At 41.3% G+C, this 23,080-nt stretch overlaps 1 protein-coding gene across 1 annotated transcript in view; it reads left to right on the forward strand.

The window, feature by feature from the left end:
- PPARGC1A (PPARG coactivator 1 alpha) overlaps positions 1–23,080 on the forward strand; it is a 355,188-nt gene that overhangs the window by 297,025 nt on the left and 35,083 nt on the right. Inside the window, exon 2 of the mRNA XM_088539945.1 lies at positions 105–284. Coding sequence (XP_088396071.1) covers positions 105–284 — 180 coding nt within the window. The remainder of the gene's footprint in view (positions 1–104; positions 285–23,080) is intronic.

The following is a 23,080-nucleotide window of genomic DNA, read 5'->3' on the forward strand; positions in this document are numbered from 1 at the left end:
CTCTGCCATAGCTTAATCGAGGCTTAATTCTTATCACGTGATATTAAGGTTAATAGACTCCTGGTAATTAATGCAAGTCTTCCTGTTGTGATTGCTCCCTGCAGTGTGCCGCTCTGGTTGGCGAAGACCAGCCTCTTTGCCCAGATCTCCCAGAGCTCGACCTCTCCGAACTCGACGTGAACGACTTGGATGCCGACAGCTTTCTGGGGGGACTCAAGTGGTACAGCGACCAATCAGAAGTCATTTCCAATCAGTACAGCAATGAACCCTCCAATATATTTGAGGTAAGGAAAGACTGTGCAAGTACATGTTTCAGAATATTTTGGGTTTTTTTTTTTGTTTTGTTCTTTATTTAACCTGGTGGATGATGCTTTTTTACAAGCCAGCAAGTATTGTGATGTGTGTTATGGCCTCTGACTGGTGCCTTTCGTCTTCATGATCAAAACCCAGCTGGTTATCTAGAGAAGTGGGGGGAAAGCCTTGGAAGAATTAAATGAAACTCTTGATTTTTTTGGAAGGGGACTGGCTGGAGAGCGCCTAGCATACACTGCGCCATACTGTAACAACAAAGAGTTGCACAGTTACCCACCACAAAGCAAAGCAAAAGATGAAGCCTGTTTGTTGCCTTCCACTTGCATTCCCCAGAAGGGAGCCAAGGGCAGCACCATGGCTGCCTGAAGCTGAAGCCTTTTCAGTTGGGACCATAGCAGAGCATCCCACTCAGAGCGCTAATGTGCACAGCCTGATAGTTTTCACACAGATTGAAAGGTCCTCATAGTTTTAGTATTTGAGAGAGGATGGGAACATATTGTGGAGAAGGCAGTGGTGGCTGTTTGTTGTGTCTCCTGGTGGAGAGCAAGACTTAAAGTGAAAGTTGAAGGGTGGTAAGAGAGATTTAAAAGTTGTTCTTAAAATACTGCCCTGAGGATCAAGGGGTGCAAGAAGAGGGTTATGGTCTCTTTGACTCCAGTCTTCTTTCGCTATGTAAAACCTTTGTGATTTTCCACCCTGTAGTTATGGGGCAGCCGTGCCCCTCTTGAACCCTAACCTCCCACCCGCCTTGATGATAGGAAGTGCGGTAGATCATCTGCCGACTGGAAATTGGGTAATAAATTGATTAGAGGCAGGAAGACCTTGTGCAACAGGGAGCTGTTGTCGCCGCTGCCTCTCGTACCGCAGCACCTCCAGGAGGGGCAGCTGGCTCATTTGCTCAGGGAAGTCCCGAATAAGCATCTCCTCACCTTAATAGCTAGAAAAGATTAGCAGTAGCAGCTTCATAAAATGCTTTTGAAGGTACAATATAGCTTACCTAAGATGTTCTGAATGCAATTCTCCTTTTGTGTATGCATCTGTAAACCAGGGGTGCTTGTGCTGGTGCAGGTGAAGTTTCTCTGGATTTATGCAAGTGTAACTGGTAGCAGAGACCGGCCTTCTAAATTTGATTGTTCTGTTATTTACACCTAAGTAATTTGGCATTCATTTATTCAAATAAAAATGAAGTTATCCCTGCACTCAAACCCACTTTAGTTTTATAATGCTCCATGTCTTGTTTAAAGTTTCAAAGTCTCAAAGTCCTGTCTTTGCATTTCAGTTTTAGTAAGTAGCACGAGTTGCAGCTTGACCATGTTTAATTTTTTCATGGTCAATAACAGGGAGGAGTGGGAGGGGGGGGTAATGTGTAGGCAGCTAAGATCAGAATTAGCCCTGTGTGTGTGTGTGTGAGGGAGTGTTTTTGCCTTTGTCATAACCTAGGATATATATTTTTCTAATCCACTGAAAGCCAAATGCAGAGACATTTTTCCTCTGGAAGAACCAGGAAGAGATTTAGGTTTTTAAAATGCAAGGTCCTGATAAGTAATGTAATTAAGCATGTACCTGTCTTTAAGCAATAAATCGCTCCAGTGAAAACAGTGGAACTTGTCCACGGGCTTATTGTTTCTCCTGTACTTTACTACCTTGCTGCACTGGTGGCTAAAGCTGTCGGGTACGGAATTGCCTTGTGCAGGTAGTGACAGTTCTCCTATATTCCTTATGTAGGAGTTGTTCGAAGCATTTTGCAAACAGTGATGGCACCGTGGACATTAGTGCCTACCTGGTGGGACGTGGAGAGGTGGAGGTGCTGGTCGCTGCGTGCAGTATCACAGGTCCTCTCGGGTGCATCTGGAGAGGAGCCACCCCAGTGCGAAGAAGTGGAGGTGTGAGCTGGAGGAATGCACCCTGTGGCAGGAATAACTGGTTGGAGGTGCAGTACATTGCATCTTTCCTGGTGGGCCAATTCGCTGTCATCTCTGCAAATGCTGGGATTTTGCAGAGTTCACTGACTTCAATTGCAGGGTGCACTGCTGTCTCCGACAGCGTGGTTTGGCCCATACATACCTGTAGGGACAAACTGTTCCCTAACGGCATTTTGCAATACTGCAGTGCTAAAGCAAGACTATTTTCAGTTTCTCTGTGTTATATTTAAATGTTTTAGGTTGCTTGGCCCAGGAAGAAAGGGTATAAAACAGTTATTTTCTCTTGCCATGCGTTAACCCTGTCCCCATTCTCCGCTGTGCAGCTGGATGCTTAGCACTATTTCTTGTCTCTGCCGCTCTGTAATGTGACGACTGGGGGTGCTCAAGAACAGAACAAGATGTGTTCTTTCTCCAGAGATTATCTCAGATGCTCTGAGAGAAACTATTTGTTTTTGCTGAGAGAATGGAAGTTTTATGCAGTTTGCCATTTGGTAATCTCTGGATTTTTCCATATTGATCAGCATTGGCTTTTCTTTTTAAGAAAAGATATATACATAGATATATCTGTATTTTTTTCCTCTTATGTCCTCTTGGGCATGATATATACTTTGCATAACTTTTGTATAACCTAAGCTTCCAGCTGAGACCTAGTGATGTGAAAAGAAGTGGACTGGCAAACAAAAGCTGAAAGAACAAGCAGTACGGTGTTAATTGCAAAACTTAACCTTGAATGAAGCACACTCACCTTTTGAGTTGTTAATGCAATATATATGTTCTTGTTTACGTGAGGCACCTGTGTCCCAAAAGTCCTTTATAAAGTTGCTAGATGTCTCCAGCCAATGATTAAAAAACAAAACAAACAAACAAAAAAACACACTAGTATTTCAAGAAGTGAATTTTTAGGCTTTCTGAAATCACATTCCTGGAAGCTGCCTTGAGCTGAGCATCCATAAGCTTAAATTCCTTTTTAAAAGTAGCATTATAAAAAAACCTCATGGATTAGGCATTATGAATAATTATTGTAGTAACTAAATAAAATGCCAAATAAAATGAAAGTCCAGTTAATTAGACTAGCTACTATTCAACTGTTGAATGAAGGTAGCTGCTGTCATGAGTTTACATGTGATGAGATAATGTTCTTCACCCTGGTATATTTAAAAAAAAAATCTTGTGAGATTTACCAAGCTCATCACTGCATTAGTCTACGGGTAAGACAGTGGAACTGATGCTAGTCCTCAGTCAAGCCCACGCTGTTTGCCCCAGTGTGGAGGTGTTATATTAGCAATGTATGTACGTGCGCAAACTTTGAAATAAGTTGATTTCTTCCCATTCACAGCCTCCTAACCTGTGTTTTTCACCTTCCTTCCTGGCCTAGTTTCTGACTACTGGAAATACTCAGTAAGGGAGCTCTTATTCCTAAGGGCACCATGTGTTGAAACAAGCTTGTGCAAATAAATAGTTAACAGGTCACTCAAGACCAGTCACTTAGATGGGTTACCGCATCACTCACTTGTGTTACATGCTTGTGCAAGACTTGGAAAAGTTGATTTGGCCACTTGTAGAAAGCCAAATGATGAGATTTCTGTTCTCAAATCCAGTACTGTGTGAAAACGTGAACAACCACCAAACTTGAGGTGACATGAGGCTTTCTGGCAATGAAAACTTTTGTCCCGTGAGGCATCTTCAAATATACTGTCCCCTATCATGTAAGATTAGTCATATTTAAAATTACTAATGACTTATGCCTCATATTGAAGAGATAAAGTATCTAGAGGGCTATTTTTCTTTGGCTTGGTTTACAAATATAAGCTAAAGTGAAATAATGTCTGTAGGCAACAGCCTATTAAAATATAATGAACTTGTGTAAAATCATAAAGTATTTCTAATACTTGGCAAAACATTTTTAACTTTTAAGAAGTCTTTAGAATACCTGTATTTCTTTCCCTTCCATGGATTTCATTTATTTAAATATTTCCATATTCCAGAGGGATTCTCAGCATATCTGATGTCTTTATTTTTAACTGTTTTGCATAGGTTTAGCCCAGGTTACTTTTCACAACCATGTTATGTGCTCTGTGTTTGGAAAGGGTAAATAGGCTACTGTGTTTTATTGTAGACTGCCAAAAAATGCTGTATTACAAGCAATGAGAATGAGGTGAGAGAAGATTCCCAATGAAATGCATATTCTCCTACCCCTGGCAGCAGGGAAATTCATGAAGATAAATGATTTCTTATTTAGTTGGAAGGGTTTGCATGAGGAAGATGAGGGTGGAGGAAAGCCTTAAACATCACCAGGGCAATTTTCATTGGTTCAGACTATAAACTCTAATACTCTGTGGTGTTGCCAGTCTCTTTTACTATTGTAGGTTATTCATTCAAGGTTTGCAGCCAGATTGATTAATGAATTACCAGATCTTGCGTAAAATGACTTGGCCTGACTTTTAAACAACCACCAGTGTTTTCTTTGCCAGTCTTGTGACTGGTGTTAATGGGTTTCCAGAGGACTGAGCCTATATAGATTTTTTTTTTCCCTGTACTGGCCTCTTGCAGCATTTTTTCCACTTTTTAATTTTCTCCAAAACTAGTAGCCCAGGGCAGGCAGTTCAAGGAGATATAATCTCAGGGAAAAAAAGACATAGTAGTCAAATCCTTGATGGCTGATGCCCTTCAGTGCCAAATCAGCATGATTTATCATAGCCATCTATTCAGCACAACAGAGTCTAGAGGTGAGCTGCATGGTGTACCTCACACAATATGCATAACTAGAGCTCTGAACTTTGAAGGAAAGCCTCAGAGCTATTTGCAAAGTGCTGGTGCTTAGTGAATACTAAATTACATTTAGGAAATAGTCTACTGCTACCAGTTATACTTCATTTTTATTCTTGACACAGACACCTAAATCAGAGAACAGTAACATTTCAGAGATTATGGTAGCAGTTTGGGTATGTTCCAACACTATAATAGGATCAGAATTTTAAGGCCTTTTTTATTATTACCAATAGTCACTTAGTTTCTACTGCAGCGTACTTTGTAGGGAATTACAGCTTTTACTAAAAAGATTAAAATGCTATTATGCAAATGATTGCAGTATGTTATTATGTTTACAAATTAACATCCATGGCTCAACACACAAATTAACTAACTATTCCATCTATATTATTAAGGATTTAATAAAGTAACTGTTGATAAAAATGAGGAGCTTGGAACAGTTAATAGGAACTGATTGTGATTTAACATAGAACTTAAACATTGTGTTTAATGTTCTAGATGGTATAATGGCAGAATAAAGCTTATCAAAGTGCTTAAAAGAACTGAGATTGTGTGAACAGCATAGCAGCATGTCTGAGGCTTTAGAGAACATAAACTAAATAGCTCTGGGCAGTAATGTGGAGTGGGCAACATATCAGCACATCTGAAGGTAGCACAGCATCGTCTTACATCAAAACATTGTTTTGTGCACTAATAAGTAGTTTCTTGCAATTCAGATTAACACACGTTAAATGCTGTATGCACATGCAGGATACTCAGCAGCTTGTGTTCCTCTAAAATGCATCCCATGATGAAATTTTTCTATGGCAAATGGGATTTCACTGCAGAACATCACTGTGTGACAAAAAAGGGGAAGGCTGAGTTCAGGCTGAGATGACTTTACAAACAGCTCTGCAAATTGCTATTCCTAGCAGTTCATAAGAGATCATAAAAGCAAACAGATAAGAGCTACTGAGGTCCTAGAGAAATGAATGTACAGTATGTGGTTACAGGATAGATTTAGTAGGGAAACAGACAACACAGTATGCTTAATAGAACAATAAACATAAAAGGTAAAAGATGCAGATTTGGGGTAGGAAACTTTATAAGAACAATAAAAGATAACAATGTATCACAAAAAGAATTTCTGAAACTAGGAGAAAGACCCTCAGTTGCAGGGAAGAAAACAGCAGATTCTGTGCAAAAGTGCAAGAATTCTTATATTCCTAATAGTGCAATGTCAGGTCCTTTGCTCAAGTAAGTAGCCTTTTCAAATGTTTGGGGCCTGACTTTGGTTTCTGTGTCAAGTGCAATAACTTTAAATCTGCATCAGAGACATACATAAACTATAATCCATAACTAGCTGTGCTGGCATTAAAAACTTCTCCATCAGTAAGTGGAACTTAATTTTGCTCAAAACAGCTGCTGTGTAATGGGTGAGGGCTTATGCAAATGTTCTATATCTAGTGTGAGCACGGTGCACCGTTCTCTATTTTTTTCCCAGTTGGACAAGCTACAAACTGCCTAAACTTGTAAACTCTGTTTTGGTGCAAGAACCTCGCACATTGGTTGAAACTTTCAGGCAGAAAAAAAGAACTCCCAAATAAACACTTGCTTTGAGTGTTTATTGTTTGATGCATGAGGCCGCCAAGGCACGTGATCAAGCAGATACAACTGATCTCCTTCACGGTCCCATTTAGGAGATACTCCACTCCACTGCCTGCATTTTACCTGGTGTGGCTGTGTCTTAAAGTACTCACTCTGGCCTTTTGCAAGAGGGAAGAATAACACTCACCAGGACAGTAGTAAGATAATTAGATCATTAGACAAACGTCTTGGCCCATGTTAAAACAGGCCCTTAAGGACACTGTGTTCCCACTCGCTACATATCTAAATACAAACTGGTGTCAGCTGCCATACAGGCAAAAATGTAATGGCCTCCTTTCACAGAGGTCATCTTAAATCCACTTTGGTCACAGTCACACTTCACATCTGTTTTAGTGAGATGCAGCTTCTTAAGGTGGCATTTGGACTTCATAAGCACGCAAACTACCAAGCTATAAATTGCTACTGCTGGAGTTATTTTGAATAAGTGTATACTGTTTCATATTTATAATGGTGAGGCTTCATAATATTCGCAGTGAATATATAACACAGATCAGTTCAACAAGCATGAAATTGTATGTTGTCAACTTGTCACATAAATAGAGCCATATTCTGGCTTACGATAATGTTGAACTAAATATTTTCTCCCTAGAATTGCAGAGAGGGTCGCAAAAAAAGTGGGGCAATGGCTTGTCTTTTATTAGAAAAACAGTCACTGAGTCATTGCTAGTGGAAGTAAATATTTCTGATAAGATTTTTCTGTATTTTTCCTTCCCATTTGCTTAACAACAGCAGAAAGTGTGCCTTAGATAAATGCTAATTTGACTAAACTGTTAAATTTATTTTCCTTGATGGTTTTATTTCTAGTGTAACCTCACTCCCTTTTTTTTTTTATTGTTGCTATTTTTGTACCATGCATCAGTGCTAATTGCTACTAAATGCTCCATCTTAACCCTGGCATACTCTTTTCCTGCTGCCCCGTCCCACTTAACATTAACGGAGGCCCTTGCCATTAGAGAAGGATCAAATCATAGCAAGGCTTAATTTAGGACTATTTTTTTCTTAGTACTGCTAACCTACTGTACATGTGTAGGTCAGGAAGAGGCAATTGCCAGGAGCGAAGTTATGCAGAGAGAAAGTTTTTGTATTGAATCATTTTTTTTTTTCTATGAATGGAAAAAATGCAAGGAACTGTTTGTGCTTGTGTGTGTGTGCGTGCATGTTTGTGCATGTGTGTATGTGAAAACTTTGCCTGTGTTTCTTTTTTTGCAAGACATTAGTTAAACTTGTGCATCTGAATTACAGCCACATGACTGTGTGTACACAAACACTCATCCGTGGAGGATGATTTTAGGTCTCGCTGGAAATCAGCCCCTCTGGAATGTGTAGTTAGCAGCTTTGGATGAATTTTATGGTCTGACACAAAGGAGCAGCAGCCTTACTTCATAATGATTGAGAAATTAATTAGCACTTTGTTGTGGTGTTGAATCTGAAGGGCTGTGATTGGCCTTTGCTTTTTACCACATGAAATAATTACTGAGTTTTGTTTATAAAAGCATAAACCCCAAACCTATTGAGATTTTGGTCTTGTTATGAAGTCTTAGCTGCGCAGGGCATTGGAATAATACTTGAATTTCTTCATACACGTCTGTGCTTTTGTGTTTTTGCTGCAACTAATGCAGCAGCATGCTGGTCCTCAGTGGGTTCCCTTAGTCACTAAGGCAATAAATAGAAGAACAGAGTGTTTTTTCAGAGGAACCACAGTGGCAACCATGGACTTGTCTTGTTACTTGACTTGTTGATTTATGACAGCCTTGAGTTGTCTGAACTGCTCATAGTTATCTCACTTGTCATGTGAAGTTTTGGAGGACGGGCTCCTCCAAGCATGTTAGAGGTGGAGGCCGGGTACTGTGTCAAATGGGCAGAGAGCACTTACTGCTCCTGAAGGCATCTGTCTACAGTCACAGCTTCTCCTTGAAGCTCAGAGATACTGAATCTTTGTGGGAACTCACAGGGCAGTCCATCAGATGAATTTAGAACAAATTTCACGTCAGTGAGAGATCTGTCTGCCTCAAAGTAGAGAAAGTTTTTTTTCACTTGGTAGATGACTTACAAGGAGGTGGTGATAACCAGTTTCTAGAAGAGAGGGTTGGTCAGAGAAATGTTCTACTTCAACCTGCGGTGCTGTAAAAAAATAATTGGACTTTCCTCTTGGAATAGTAGTTTATCCTGGAGGGAACTCAAAATTGCTTTGGAAGGTAGTCCTAAACATTCAAGAAAAAAAAAAAATCTTTCAAGTTGCTGCTGGAACAGTGACACAGCGATTCAGGAAAAGCAATGCAGATAGCAGGTAATTAACTTTATGGATGTGAGACTTATCACTGGGATTTTGACTTTGAAAATGCTGTGGGCTTGTGCTTTTCTGTAGAGCAGTCGGTGACCCTGAGCAAGAAGCAGGTATGATGTGAATTTTAAAAGTCAGCTTTCTTTTTTTCAGACTTTTTTTTTTAATGTGCATCTGTTGACTTAGATCATCCACTGTGCTTCATTCTGCAATTTCTCTTTTGCCTTCCCCTCCTCCCCCAAATAAAAAACATAATTTAATAGGGCTGTCAATGAGCTCCTGATCATGCCTGGAGGATGCTACATTGTAGTTCTAGGCAACCAGGGATTCTCCAACAGTCATGTCTATACATAGCAAGAATCCCAGCACAGCCAAATCCAGAGGAGCATGGATGGCAAGCAGGAAGATTTTGGCAAAAAATTAACCTGTTAACATGTTACCTGTGGTGCTTGATTTGCTCTCTATATGTGCTAAATTTGAACTGCATGTTCAAAGGAGGCTCAGACAAAGGGAAAAAAGCAAGAAATAGCACTAAGATTCATGTTTTGAAGTATTTTCAATCTAGTCTAAGTTTCCATGTCAAATGTTTATATTGTGTTTACTTCTTGGACTAATCTTAGCTTCCACATGCCATAGCTTGTCTATTTTCATAGGTTTCTTGTTATTAGAATAGCGAAATCTTAAAGCTGTCAGGTAAATGAAGACAGGCATGCAACTACTGTAATAAAAGAAAAACTAAGTGCGTGCTTATTGACCAGGGTCCCTTATGGGGCTGGATGTGTATAGAGCTTTCAGGAAAACCCAACAAGTATCCTTGCTTTCATGTGAAGATACCAGGCAAAACGCTACCAATTGTCATCTCAATTGCATCTGCAGAAAAGCCAGAAAAAGCTTTTTTTCTTTGTTTCTTTTTTTTTTTTTAATAAGACATAGGAGAACATTGCACAGTCTTTAGCACTGCAGAGGCGCTCACCCATTTCCAGTGAAAGGGTGTCTAGCAGCTTCTGCTTGTATGTGATGGGAGTGTTGCCATATCTCAACAGTTCCTTCACTGTTGCTCCCACTCCCATATAGGAAGGGTCAGGTCAAATGTCTCTCTGGAGACCAAGTCTCCCATTTGCAGCAGGAAATCTCTCGGGTGGAGAGGATAACATTACAAAACAGAGGCTAACGTTACAAAATATCTCTGCTGCCTCTGGCACAGTCGGGAGCATCACAGACCAATAACTCCTATCATGTCACTCTCACAGCACCTTATTATCTATGTTTCTCTGTAAATCCAATCTGAGCCTGTCATTACCAGTTTCAGATAGGTGAACACCATCTGGGTGAAATAACCATGCATCAGTGATGGGCTGGAGGGGGCTCTTGTTAGTTAATCATCCCTACCTTCCTTTTGATTAGTTAATTTGTCTGTTGAGCCATGGAGGAGCCCCCAAGAGCTCCCAGGAGCCCCTTGTTAAAATTCTGCCAACAAATGGATGGGAAGATAGGGATGATTTCACTCTTTTTGCTGGAGCTATGATATTGCTAAATCATCCGTAATGTATAACTTTCTATGCAATCTTTTTTTGTTACAATTCTGGTGGCACATTACTTCTTTGTGCATTTAGTTTTAATATCGTCACTGGATACCTAACCCTCCTGAAAATCTCATCTTGTGAATTAAGCATAATTGCACTACTTCCATGTGGCCTTTCAGTGGCTGCCACACCATGCTCCTTGACTGCGATGCTGGACTATACTCTTCCAGTTGCAAGATTCAGTCCATAGGCACGAAACAGATTAATATGAGTCCTGCAAGAGGGGGATAGTCTCCTTATGAGGATTAGAGGCCAGCCAGCCCCTCTTCTAGGGTGTGCACCGTAGGAAAGGAAATGGTTCCTGGGGCTTGTGGGTGGAGACAAACTCGAGCTGCTCTTCCTGGAGAGGCCCAGGAGCCATGCAGTGCAACAGGGTCTCCCGTTTCCTTCTGCTGGCTCCAGATAATTGCAGCCCATTGATATTGCCAAGCGCAGGGAATAAAGTTCCAATCTACCACACAGGGAGAAGGTGCTGGTTTGAAATTACCAAAAAAAGAAAAAGAGACAGAAGAGGAAGACTTGGCCTAGAAAGCTAAGAAAAGCTGGCATGCTCTGCTGTTTTTGTAATTAGTTGGACTGGGCTTGTTAGCTCTGATTAAGTGCCTGTAGAGCCAGATCTGGCCCAGCTCCTGCAAGACCACAAGTATGTCTCTGAATAGCGCTGACCGGTGCTCTGGGTGGACCTATTAGCTCTGCTTCAGTATTAACGTTTCTTCTGTGCTGAGGTGCAGCAAAGCCCTTCTGCAGGATCACAGACAAAGTGTGGAGGTGAATTGGGGTGAGCCTGTAGGAGTCAGTTGTCAGTCAGTCAGTTTGGATGCTGCCGGGCTCTGAGCTTTGGCTGGTGCTGGCCATAACGTTCCCAGCAGCGCTGGTTAGTGTCTCTGCACAGCGTTTCCAGAACTGCATTGGGAAGGGTTATGTGGCCTTGTCCAGTACAGGCCTAAATGGTGTCCAAGAACTTCTGCTGTGCTACAGCTGCCCTGCAATTTTCCCCAGAGGACTATGGAGCGGGAATTCCAGTGGGATCTCCACACCAAGCTAGTTCAAGTCAGCCATGGGCAGAGCAAATAGGTCACGGAGGGCTAGTTCTCTGCCGAGCCATGAGAGTCCCTATAGATTCCTGTCTGCTGCACGCCTCAGCCCTGAGCATAGTTCTGATGTGCTTGACCTGCCTCTTTGTGCACCTTGTGTGGATCTGGGAGGGTTTATGAGCGGGAGCCCAGAGTTGTGTGAAAGCTGTCGTTCTGTTTCTGGATCTCTCAAAAGACTGGACTTGTGAGGCTTACATTTTCAAATCCAAAGCCTAAAAAAGTGAAATAAATTAAAAAAACCCATATTCCTAGACTTCTACCTATAACGGTTCCCATTTCCTAATCCAGGTGAACATGTGTTTTTGAAACAGATGTATAATTTTTTTTCAAGATTGGACATACCTTTCAGGCCAAGACACAATATTTTTAGGAAATGGCTTTTGTATAAGCTTAACTATTCTGTCAGTCCAACTTGAAACATCCAGGAATGTTGCCATCTCAAGACTGTTATTCCAAATGGCGCTATCCATGCAGCAGCAACTTCGATACTGGGCCTGTCCACATGATCTTGTATTATTCTCCCTTATGTGATTATTGCCCCCCATCAATATAGTAGAAGCAGTTTACCATAGCTTCTTGCCCTCCATCAGTGTAATACTAGCAATTTACCATAGCTTCTATCAGTTTGCTTTTTTTTTGCCTGACCAAAATGCATAGGAATGAACAAAAATCCACTCATGCTTTATGTCCTTTCCTGCACCTGTTTTTGGGAGTGCAATGACATATACCAGTTTTATTGTGTGCCAGTGCTACTGCTCTGTTTACAGCAGATTTAAGAGTTTACATTAGGCCACAGTGTTATCTTCCAGTTTTCCTAATTCTATCTCCTGGCAGTGCGAGCTGTGCAGTTGGGGTGGCTGCCCCTGTCCTAAAGGAATTTGTGTCAATTTCTGCAGGAACAAATCCTCCCTGTGCTAAACCGCTTTGCAATATTTGCTCAAACTGAAATTTTGACAAAGACATTCTGTCCACAACCACCAGAAGAGATTGCCTTTTTTTAGATGCACTTGGAGGTAGATGCGTTGGAAGCTGCCTGTACCTGGCTGATAACTGAGACTGAGCATCTATGTAGCATGATCCATGCCCTTTTCTAATTTGTCTTTGAATGACAAATGTGCCTTCTCTGAGTCAGCAGAAGAGGAGATCCGACAGCAGAACTCCTTGCCCTTCTATCTCTTTTCACAGAGTGGCCAGATTTTCCCAATTCTCTCCCAAAATCAGTCCTTGAAGGAGCTCTGATAAAGAAATTTCTTAAATGTACTGCCCAGAATTGCATTATATTCTCTAGTCAGTTCTGACCAAGACTCATCATTTACTATTATTTCTTTAGAATCCCTGACTAACCATATTGGCATGTTCCCATTAAAAAAAAATGCAATTCTTTGTGAAAGTCAAAATTACTTTTGATTTTTTTGAATCAAAAGTGGAGATTTGGAGATACTCCATGTTTGTCCCCCACTACTGTTATTCCTAGAGAGTCAAATGTAAGAGTTGAATTTGGCTGACTTAAAAAAAAAAAAAAAAAGGCAGATTTCATTATAAATTACTGCATTGTACACATGAACTGTGGAGGATTCAGCCCAGGTTCTCTTGAGAGGTTTTTAAGATGAGATATTGGTCAGATTTTGCATGGTTCAGTTTTCATTCCAAGTTCTTTGCTTGTTTCTAAAAGAATATCTTTTTTTTTTTAACTTTGTGATTGCTAAATGACAAGCCAAACCTTTCTCATCAAAGAGACTTTAGAAAATAACTGTGTAAGGGGGAAGAAAATGGAATAATAATAGCGTTGCATAATAGCACCCTTCTTCAGGAGGAATGGATTCAAAATTTGTAGAATTGGAAACAAACACTGCTGGCTGCTATTTAAATGTTTAAATCCATCCGATTTGGGTGTGAAGAAAGTGCATCTCCCAGTGCCAAATTTGTGCTCACGATACCTCACAGAGATGAATCTACCTGCTTTTCTTGAATACTTGTTTCTTTGGATAAATATAAGTGTTCTTTCTTGTCTACAATGTTAGTCAACTAATGACAGGTTGAAACTGCTTCCCCTACTGTTTTTCCTCCCCTTTGTGGAATCCAGTAGCTGTTTAGCGTCAGAGCGTAATTGTACTGATAGTACTAGACAAACCTCCTAATCCAGACTCCATAACTCTTTGAGTATTTCCCCAAATTGCATTCCATGATTTGGTTAGATTATATCTTATCTCTAACCTTCTTGCTTCAATAAGCACGTAATATCTAGTCTATCTTCTTTCCCACCTCTACACGGGGACAATCATCAAGACTTAATCTGTTGCCAGCACTAATGGTGTGATTCCTCATACTAATTCCAATTCACTCTGCCTGATTTCCCATAAACACTTTTCTGAAAGTATTTTATCCTTAATCCTGTGCCAAAGATATTTCCTTCTGCCACTGCTGCCTGAGCTCTCCCAGACTTCATAATGATCCCTCTACGTTGTGGAGAATGAGTCTTATGTGTGACAGTCCACAAATAAGTGACACATCTCACCCTGCTAATTCAGTTCAGAAGGAAGGCTCCTAATGGCAGATCTCTCGTCTGGAACTATTGAAATTATATACAGAAAGAGCGGAAGTGTAGTCTCCTCCTTGGCCAAAGAAAAGAATGGAAAAAGTAAACAGTAAAAGGGGAGAGTAATGCAACTTCTTTTTTTCTCTCTCTTTTTTTTTTCTTTCTTTCTTCTTCTTTTCTTCTTTTCTCCTCTCTTTCTCTGTGTGTTTGTGCCTGGAATGTGGTCTGACTTCCTAGCCACTCGGTGCAGTGTTGGGGGCTTCTTGAGACCTGCTTGAAACAGCGCTGCAGTTACGGTAGATTGACAAAGCAGCATGGTTGCTATTGTGATTACTTTTGTTTCCAAATGCCATTCAAATTCCTAAGTAAAATATTTTGCCACAGGATTTACAGTATTTTAGGAATCTTTGAGATGAAGCTCTGCTGAACTGTCCGTTCATTTTCTCCTGTTTACCTTTCCTTAGCACTTAATCTGCTTGTGTGGCTTCAGGTAGAGACGTACCCAATCTGCTTTGGATGTTTTCCATATTTTATCTTCCCAAGTAAGTCATGTAAAGAGAACTTTGAAGGCCCCACCTAAAAAATACATTTCATTTTTCCAAGACACTTGACGAGTTGCTTTTCTATTATAGCTGTGTTTTGGGGGTTGGCCTAGTTTGGTGTGTTCATCTATGCAGTCTCAATGCTCACTCTTGAACTCAGTCATTGAACTCTGTTCCTTCCTATTTGTGCAAACTTCTGCATTTTCTCATCCATTAGTAATCTCTCTGATGTCTGCTGCTTCATACAGCCATTGCAATAGTTTTGTCATATGTGTGATATGAGAAATTCTCCTTGTGCTCTTCAGTCATTAACTTTTTCTGGGAAAAAAAAGAACACTCAGGAATGGCAGTAATAACTGAACAAATACTGCTGGTATTCTTTTTGTACATTTAAACTAAGAGGGGAGGAGGGGAGGGGAGGGGAGGGGAGGGGAGGGGAGGGGAGGAGAGGAGAGGAGAGGAGAGGAGAGGAGAGGAGAGGAGAGGAGAGGAGAGGAGAGGAGAGGAGAGGAGAGGAGAGGAGAGGAGAGGAGAGGAGAGGAGAGGAGAGGAGAGGAGAGGAGAAAAAAAGGCAGAATTACCACAAAATGAAACTCCCGTTAGTTATATTGCTGTGACCTCAACATTTTTGACAACCATTTTCAGTCATCTGTCAACTGGCCACTAGGCTCTAAGCGCTTTGGGACAGGCACTGCACACGCTGTTGGCTTTTGTGAAAGGTTTTTGCCTGCTTTGAAAGGAAGGATAGTGGTGCTGGTTGGAGTGCTGGCTTGCACTCTACCGTCCACTGTCTCTGACCTGGAGAAATTGATTCATCTCTGTGCATCAAATCCCTGCTATAAAATGGGATTATGATGCTTCTTGCTTGAGCTTGCCTATTATTTCCCTGTGCAGATATTTTCCCTAAGCATGTGCTTGGAAAACATTTAGGGCAATTGGGCTGTTGTCTGAGTGGTGCTTGAGTAATACCAAAACAGTATAAATCTGAAATTGTAGGAAATTGATAGTAATAAGGAATAATTATAATAAGAAAGATTCTGTGTGACTGTGGAAGGGAATGCTGAGAAATAGATGGCTAAAGAGTGCGTGTTTTCAAAGGCAGGGCTTGCTCAGCAGCCCAGTGACAACAGGCATGTTGTTTATTTGACAGAGAGGCTGTGAACCTGACTCCTGACTCAGAAAGAAAACTTGCTTCTCAAATGAAGACGTATGGCAGTTGCAAGTCGTGGCGAGGTTACACCGCTATGCTTTACCTTGTAGAGGCACAGGGTGAGGGAATCTGTGAATTCCCCACTATTTACTAGTAAAAATATTTCTCACCCTTAAACGCAAGTCAAAGGAAAAATGGGTCTGTGAGGACAGGCTCTTCCAGCTCCACAACAGGCAAATGAGATGTCTACCAAGAAGGGTTCAACAGTTGAGCTCTGGCTTGACCTTGCCCTGCATTTGCCTCTCCAAATTGGCCTTTCTCCAGGTAGGATTTTCTTACATCTCTAAATTATAAAGAAAGTAACTCCTACTAAACACTGCAGAAAAAGCAGTCTTGCTTTTCCAGAAAAATCCTGGAAAACATGCAAAAATATGTGCCTGTGTTTGTTTCCATTCAGTACAGTTACTACAGCAATCATTCCTATAGTGCTTGAAACTTCCCATGGAGGGCAGTGGGCATGTGGAGGCGCTGCCTGCTGGAATCTGGTGAAGTTCCTATCTATGCTCGTAGGGCAAGTGCCAGCGGTGCTGTTACGTGCAGAAGTGCCCAGGGGTGAGGCAACAAGAATAACAAGGGTGCTACACCGCATGACTGATTTTTGTGATCATATTTTTCAAGATGCCTGTAGTAGGAGTAAAATGTATATAAGGGCTGGGAGCATCTGTGCTGTGTTTTAGAGTTTGCTTCTTTTGATATTTCTCAGTGGTTTTCAGTGTAAGGAGTAGATGAGAAGTTACCCTGGTTTAAGACCACTTAAAGAGAGCAACTTGTGGCAAGACTCTTCTGCTATGCCAAAATATGCACTGCTTCCATTACAGACTGAAGGGTTTTGCAGTTGTACCCCCAAAGAAAACATTGGTAGTTCCGCAGTTCATCTGGCAGGATAACATGTTAAACCATGGAGCCCTATTCATAGGTTTGAGACCTCTTAGAGTAACAAAAATCTGTTAGTTTTCTTCTGAAATCCTGGCAAGTAACAAAAATGTCTCCTTCAGGTAAACATTTTTGAAATTCAGAATGAAATGTGATAAAGCAGACTTTTATTCTCGTTTGATGTGACGTGCAGTAGGAGAGCGAGGAAGCGGTGTTGGAATATCTTTTGATTCGCTATTTGCTATGTGTTAAACATTTATATTTCAAAGACACGTTTGTACCTATCCGGAGTGTTTGTCAAGTCCAACAGCTCATTAGATGTTAACAATAGCAACATTGCTAAATACAAAAGATTCATAGGCAAAGTACCCCTCAGGCTATATCGCTGAGAGAAAAAGTGGCAAATAGAATCAGAAACTAATTAAATAGTCAGCTAAAGCAAGCATAACTTTAAAAAGCTCTAAAACTACCAAAAATGGAAACATATTACAGTTATCTGCATTCACAGTGCAGAGCAAGTTTGGTAGTATTTAAGATAATTCTCTAGTGCCTGCTATTTTTAGTGCAAGGGTAAGCTGCTGTAAGAGCCTTTCAGCAATGCATCCCTTTAACCTGGCCTAACAAGCTAAGCCAATAAGCTGTCTGATTTCCGTCTTACATGAGGAAGAGAGATAGCTAAAACAAACCATTTGTGGTGAAAATGTTCAGCCTATCTTGTCTTAAGAGCTTTCTTCATATAGATTTTTCAAACATTCCACTATTAAGTGTTGCTTGTCGGAGACCAAAATGTCAGCCTTTGCTGTTTTGAAATCGGAGAAGCACTGAAATAAAAGGAGGATTTTATAGACCAGCCTAATGGAAATAAGCATTACTACATTACCATGGGTGAAACTGAATCTTTGCAGTTCAGGCTATTGTTATTGATGTGGCTGAGGAAAAAGGAATGTATTTTGTTTTTCTTGGGGAGAGAAAAGCAGACATAAAAGGTCTGATTTTCTTCTCACTTACACTTAATCTCCACGGGTTTAAATCTGATGGCTTCACTGGGGTTACTTTTGGTTTATAGCATCCTAAGCCACAGAAGAATCAAACTGAGAACGTGCCCGTGCTGGCAGCAGAGCCTCGCGGGCATCCCGGGCACCTTTGCTGTGCAACCCCAAGGCAGGCCCACGCAGCGTGAAATGCGGAGCTGCGCCCTGCGTGCCCGCAGCATGGGCTGTTGGAGGGGTGTGAAGCTTGGCAATGCTGGACACTTGCAGATAGCTCTGCATTCCTGGCAGTGGTGTGGGATTATTTTTCTCCCCTCCTTTCAAGTTGTATAGCAGAGCCACACTTACTTTCTTCTTCTTCCCTCCTTCTTTCTTTCTTTCTCTCTCTCTGCGTCTGTGTGTTAGCCCTACCTATGTTTACAAAGCCAAATTTCATTACGCCCTACACACGATTGGTCCCACTACTCTCTCCAAACACACTTGTTCGGGTCAGCGTCCTGTCCTCCCTTCACAACATGTGGATAACTGAGGTGCTGCTGCTGTGGCTCACGTCGCAGCTCCAGAAGTGCCACGTGGGCAGATATTCCCGTCCCGGGATGGCGCGAGCCAGCGCAGGGCTGTGCATGGAGTGCGGCCATGGCGCAGTCCGAAGCCATCTGAGCCAAGGAAATGTTTTAATATTCAAATGGCTGCAATTTACATTTATTTACTTATTTGGTTATTCCTGCAGGTTAGGGGTATCATTTGAGTTCTTGGTTGTGGGTCCAGCATTTAGTTACACAGGCCCAAATTTGAACTTGTGTTAGCTCTAGCGGGATAACTTCTAAATCAAAGAACTGCCTGATGTGACCCGATACAACCAGCGCCATTCCAGCAGCACAGTGCCTACCCCATGTGGGCTAGACATACCCAAGCTTCTGCTCAGCTCTATCAGCCTAGTGCTTGGCTGGAAAACTCCCTTGGCAAGTAGGATGAATCAGAATCAGCCCTTGCTAGACCCCGAGCGGCCCTGGCGGGAGGGCTGGTGGTCCCAGGGCCTGGCTGGGGCGCATGTAGGATGGAGCTGTTGCTCTGGGCATCAGCATCAGCATGCCTTAAGAAGACGGGACCAGATCCCTAGCTAGCATAAATCTGCATAGCCCCATTAAAACCAGTGGAGAAGCCCTGATTTACGGCAGCTGAACATCTGGGCCCAAGTTCCTTTTCCTTTGGTTGCTAACAGGACTGAATAGGAGTATGCAATATTATTTATTGCAGATATCATGGCAGCATCTCACAGCACAATTGTAAATCGGGAGACTGGTGTGAAAAGGGGCCGTGTTTGTTAGCATGGCAAAAAGGCAGCCCCCGCCTCGAGGAACTTACAGCCCGATTAATGTGATGTTTAATGCCTTGGTATCTATAGCTGGGCTTGAATGCCCACTATGGGGCATTTTTAAAGAGGCAAAGCAAAAAATGTCAAAGTTCATTTTCACCATTTCTAACGAAAATGAGGCTGATTAACATCAAGGTCTCCCAGACCTATGAGAAAAGTAAAAATCTTCACTGTCTTTCATATTGAAGGCTGGTGATCAAGAACATTCAGTTTTAGAAAACTAACAACAAATGAGTAATACATTCGATTTTGGCTACAAAATGAAGTAAGGGATGCAACTGCTGTGATAGTTGTGGCATGTACCATAGCATGTGTGCACTACAAATCTGCTACCTTGGCTTAGCATAAACTTAGCATAAAGGAGTTTACATTTTAATATCAACCCAGGTTATCAACAGTGTCTATGAAAAACAGTGAATTCCAAAACACTTAAAAACAAGCCAACAGTGGACTTGCTGTAGAGGGGACCTTGCAGTGGATCTTACCTTACTATGATATTTATGTATTTAAGATGTTTTCTGTTTAAAGATCACCATCTCTAGTTTGTGATTCTATTCACATACACAAAACAGCACTGAAAGAACAATGAAGTCTTGACACATAGTAAACAAATCAAGGAAATATAGAGTTAAGGATATTATGAGATTTCTAAACTAATCCAGCTGCTTAACTGTCTGAAAATTCATCTGCATTTCTGTTTTTCTGAAAGGTGTCCTCAGAGGTTGTAGGAGTTTACCAGGGTGCATTGCTCATCTCTACTCTTTGAGGCAAGAGTTTATTTGAATGTTGACAAGCTTGTATTTTGTTTTGATGTGGCTGTAAAGGTGAACTGAAAAGCTTGGAAAAATGCATTTGTGGTTTATGCTGTGCTGATTCTGATGCCTGTTAGTACCTTCCTTACTATGGTATCTCCACATTTCAAATTGGTGTTTCATTGTGAAGGAGCCTTTCATTGCTTTCAGACTAGGATACCTATAATATGATACCTATGGTGTCCCACCAGGCCCAGCTAAGACCTTCGCTGAAGAGGTGAAGGAAATAAAATATCATTGTATATTAATTGTATAGTTGTATAGTCTTGTCCAAGTGTCTCCTCAGATACGAGAATGCTGCTAAGTTCATGTGAAGCTTTTTTGGTGTAGTAAGAACACAGTGCACGTGTAAAGACGTATTTTTCTCCTCTTCATGGGGATTTTCTGAGGCTTTTAGGGCCCCTCTCTCCTATCTGGTGGATGGTGAGACTGTCCTCATTTGCTGTATCTGGCAAGGCTCCATCTCTCAGTGGTATGTGCTCGCCCCATCAATTGACACTTCTCCCGTTACGTACCGGGCATGTTGCACTCATTGACGTGACACGTAAGGACACCAGTGCAGCTGCGTGGCGGTGACACATAGAGCCACTTCTGCCTTACAAACCAGATTTTGTGCTGTGTCTGAATAGACTCTCTTAAAGCCAGCTCAAAGGAATGTAGGAAGCGAGACCATATGGCAGCCATCCAGTGAGATCACTCTAAAAATTTATGGGAAACCCATGGGAATTAATGATGTACTGATCCACTCGTGCCACAGGTCTAAGAAAAACCTGGATGTGTTTTTATTCCTCTGAGACACGACTAGAGCCGTTATGTTTTTAGTACCTGTTCAACAGGCATGGTGGATAGGTTCGATGAAGCTGAACACACTGATAAATTAAAACATCATAAAAAACATTTAATGAATTTGATACTTTACAAATGCTAATTTCCTGGTCAAATTAAAATCCAATTTTCTGACAGTAAAAGCACCAGTTTTAAGTGTCTGTCTTATTTTGTTATTTAAAATGAAACTTTTTTTGTGTGTTTTTTCTGTCCACACAAAAAAACAGCCTCCACATAATTGAATTAAATTAAAAATATATGTAAAACTTCTCCAGTGTATTGTATGTAATTTTACCCTGAAATTTAGTTTGTATAGAGTCATAAATCTCCCGAAAGAAGTAGGGATTATGATAGACGTCCTAACACATCCAATATAATTAAAACTAAAGCAAATGCAGCACTGAAATAGAAAAAGAACAAAAGAAACAAGCTTGTGCTTCATGGTTTTCAGAGAAATGATCTATCCTACTGTTCAAGTGCATTTTTTTAGGGTTCTTTGTCATTATCAAGAGGCAAAAGTTGCTCCAATTACAGGTGTGAATGAATTGCTGCAAAATATATATGACTCTCTATTTTTGCTTACCATGCCATGATGCCTAGTGAAGGTAAATGCATGTTGAAAAATTTTATGTGACTGCATAGAGAGATTAGTGTAGGCATGAGCCATAAATCAATGAAATAAATCTGAGCGAAGAGTATTTGAGTATTTTGACAAAAATACTGCTGGTTTTGTCAATGAAACTTGGTAACAGGGGGAGTCCCAAATACCTTCCTAACCTTCTACTGTAACTCGTACCCTTCTCTTCCCCTTCTGCCCTCTTTTTGCAATGTTCATTCCTTTATTAGATTTTATCTGAATTGGGACTTTCGATCAGGACCTGTGACTCTGTCCCTCTTTTTTTTTTTTTTTTAGATGTATAATGATAAAATCCTTGTGTTCTTTGTCGCTCAGGATCTTATCCTGTGAACGAATGATTGCCTGTAAATGGGGAAGGAACCAGGAGCAATGAGCATCATGTCAACCCCTCATCGCTGTTGACAGCTCCATTTTCCTCCCAGTGCGGAGAGCAAACAAGGTTGGCCTTCCCTTGCATCCCGTGCTCAGCTTACCACACTGCGTGTGCGCTGTGCTGTTCATGAAGAGGAAACCTGGCCTCTCTCCTTCCCCAAACCTGTGCCTCCCCTCAGACTCCTCTCCCGCGTTGCACATTGCCCTTCCCCTGCTGTGGGAGGAGTGAAGTGGATAGCGTTGTGTGCTGCCCATGCTGAGCTGTGCTCGGATCCAGCAGTCTGGGAGCTGCCAGGTCTCCCTTCCCATGCTACTCGTTGCCCGTGGGCAGACGAGGGCAGAGGGAGGTGTTTGGCGGCCGCCGTGTAGGTTGGGTCACGGCTCCGTGCAGCAGGACAGCGCTTCCACGGGCCCCAGCGTTGCAGGGGTGCCCGTAACGATGGGGGTTTTGGTAGCGCTTTTACAGCATCAACTTCTATACAAGTTAAAAAGGTGACCTAAACCAGGGCAAAACATAGGTAAAGCATTTATTTAGTAATCAGCAAATTAGCCTATGTAGTCAGTAAATGTTGAGGCCCAAACTGCTGATAAGATCATTTGGTTTCAGGTGTTTTCTCAGTATTGTGCTCAGCATCAAGTATAAATTGAATAGAGTGACCTTTTGATACTGAGTCAAATTGACTGCGTTTCCAAAGATTCTGTGGTTTCAATTACCATAAATTTTTGATATTGGGTCTACCACCAGTGCACTGATTCTAGCACAGCAATATCTTATCATTGGTCCTGTTAATGCAGTCAACAGCACGCTAGCTTGTTCTCAGATGATTTTTTTGTTTTGTCTTTACTGTGGAATCAAAGATTACTATCGTAGAGAGAAAAGATGCAGTTTACACAAATGAAATTGAAATGACTTGCAAAATGTGAATGAATTTTGGTCAGAAGGTGTAAAACGCGTTACAGGTTGCTAGCTGGATCCTCAGTTTGTGAGATGAATAAGTCAATTAGTAGCTCTTCAGTTTATTAGGAGCTTAATTGCCAGGCTGTAATGAAAACTTCTGAACTGCAACAACTCGTTAGAAGCAATAAAACAAGTGACTTGGTGATAGAAGAATATTTAGTAGGCTCTTTAAAATGACATATTTAGTTTATAGTAAAAAGAGGTGTTTTTCACCTGAAAAGATGTTCCATGTTAAAGGAGTCGTGGTGGCATTAATTCTAGTGATTGATAGAGGATCTTAAAGAAAACCCTATTTTAAAATGGCCCGTGTCATGGTTTTAGGTTGATCTGTGTTGTTTTAATA

Source organism: Tinamus guttatus, unplaced genomic scaffold (assembly GCF_059628265.1).
Source record: "Tinamus guttatus ecotype Peru unplaced genomic scaffold, ASM5962826v1 Tinamus_guttatus_pri_ptg000052l, whole genome shotgun sequence".
NCBI lineage: Eukaryota > Metazoa > Chordata > Aves > Tinamiformes > Tinamidae > Tinamus > Tinamus guttatus.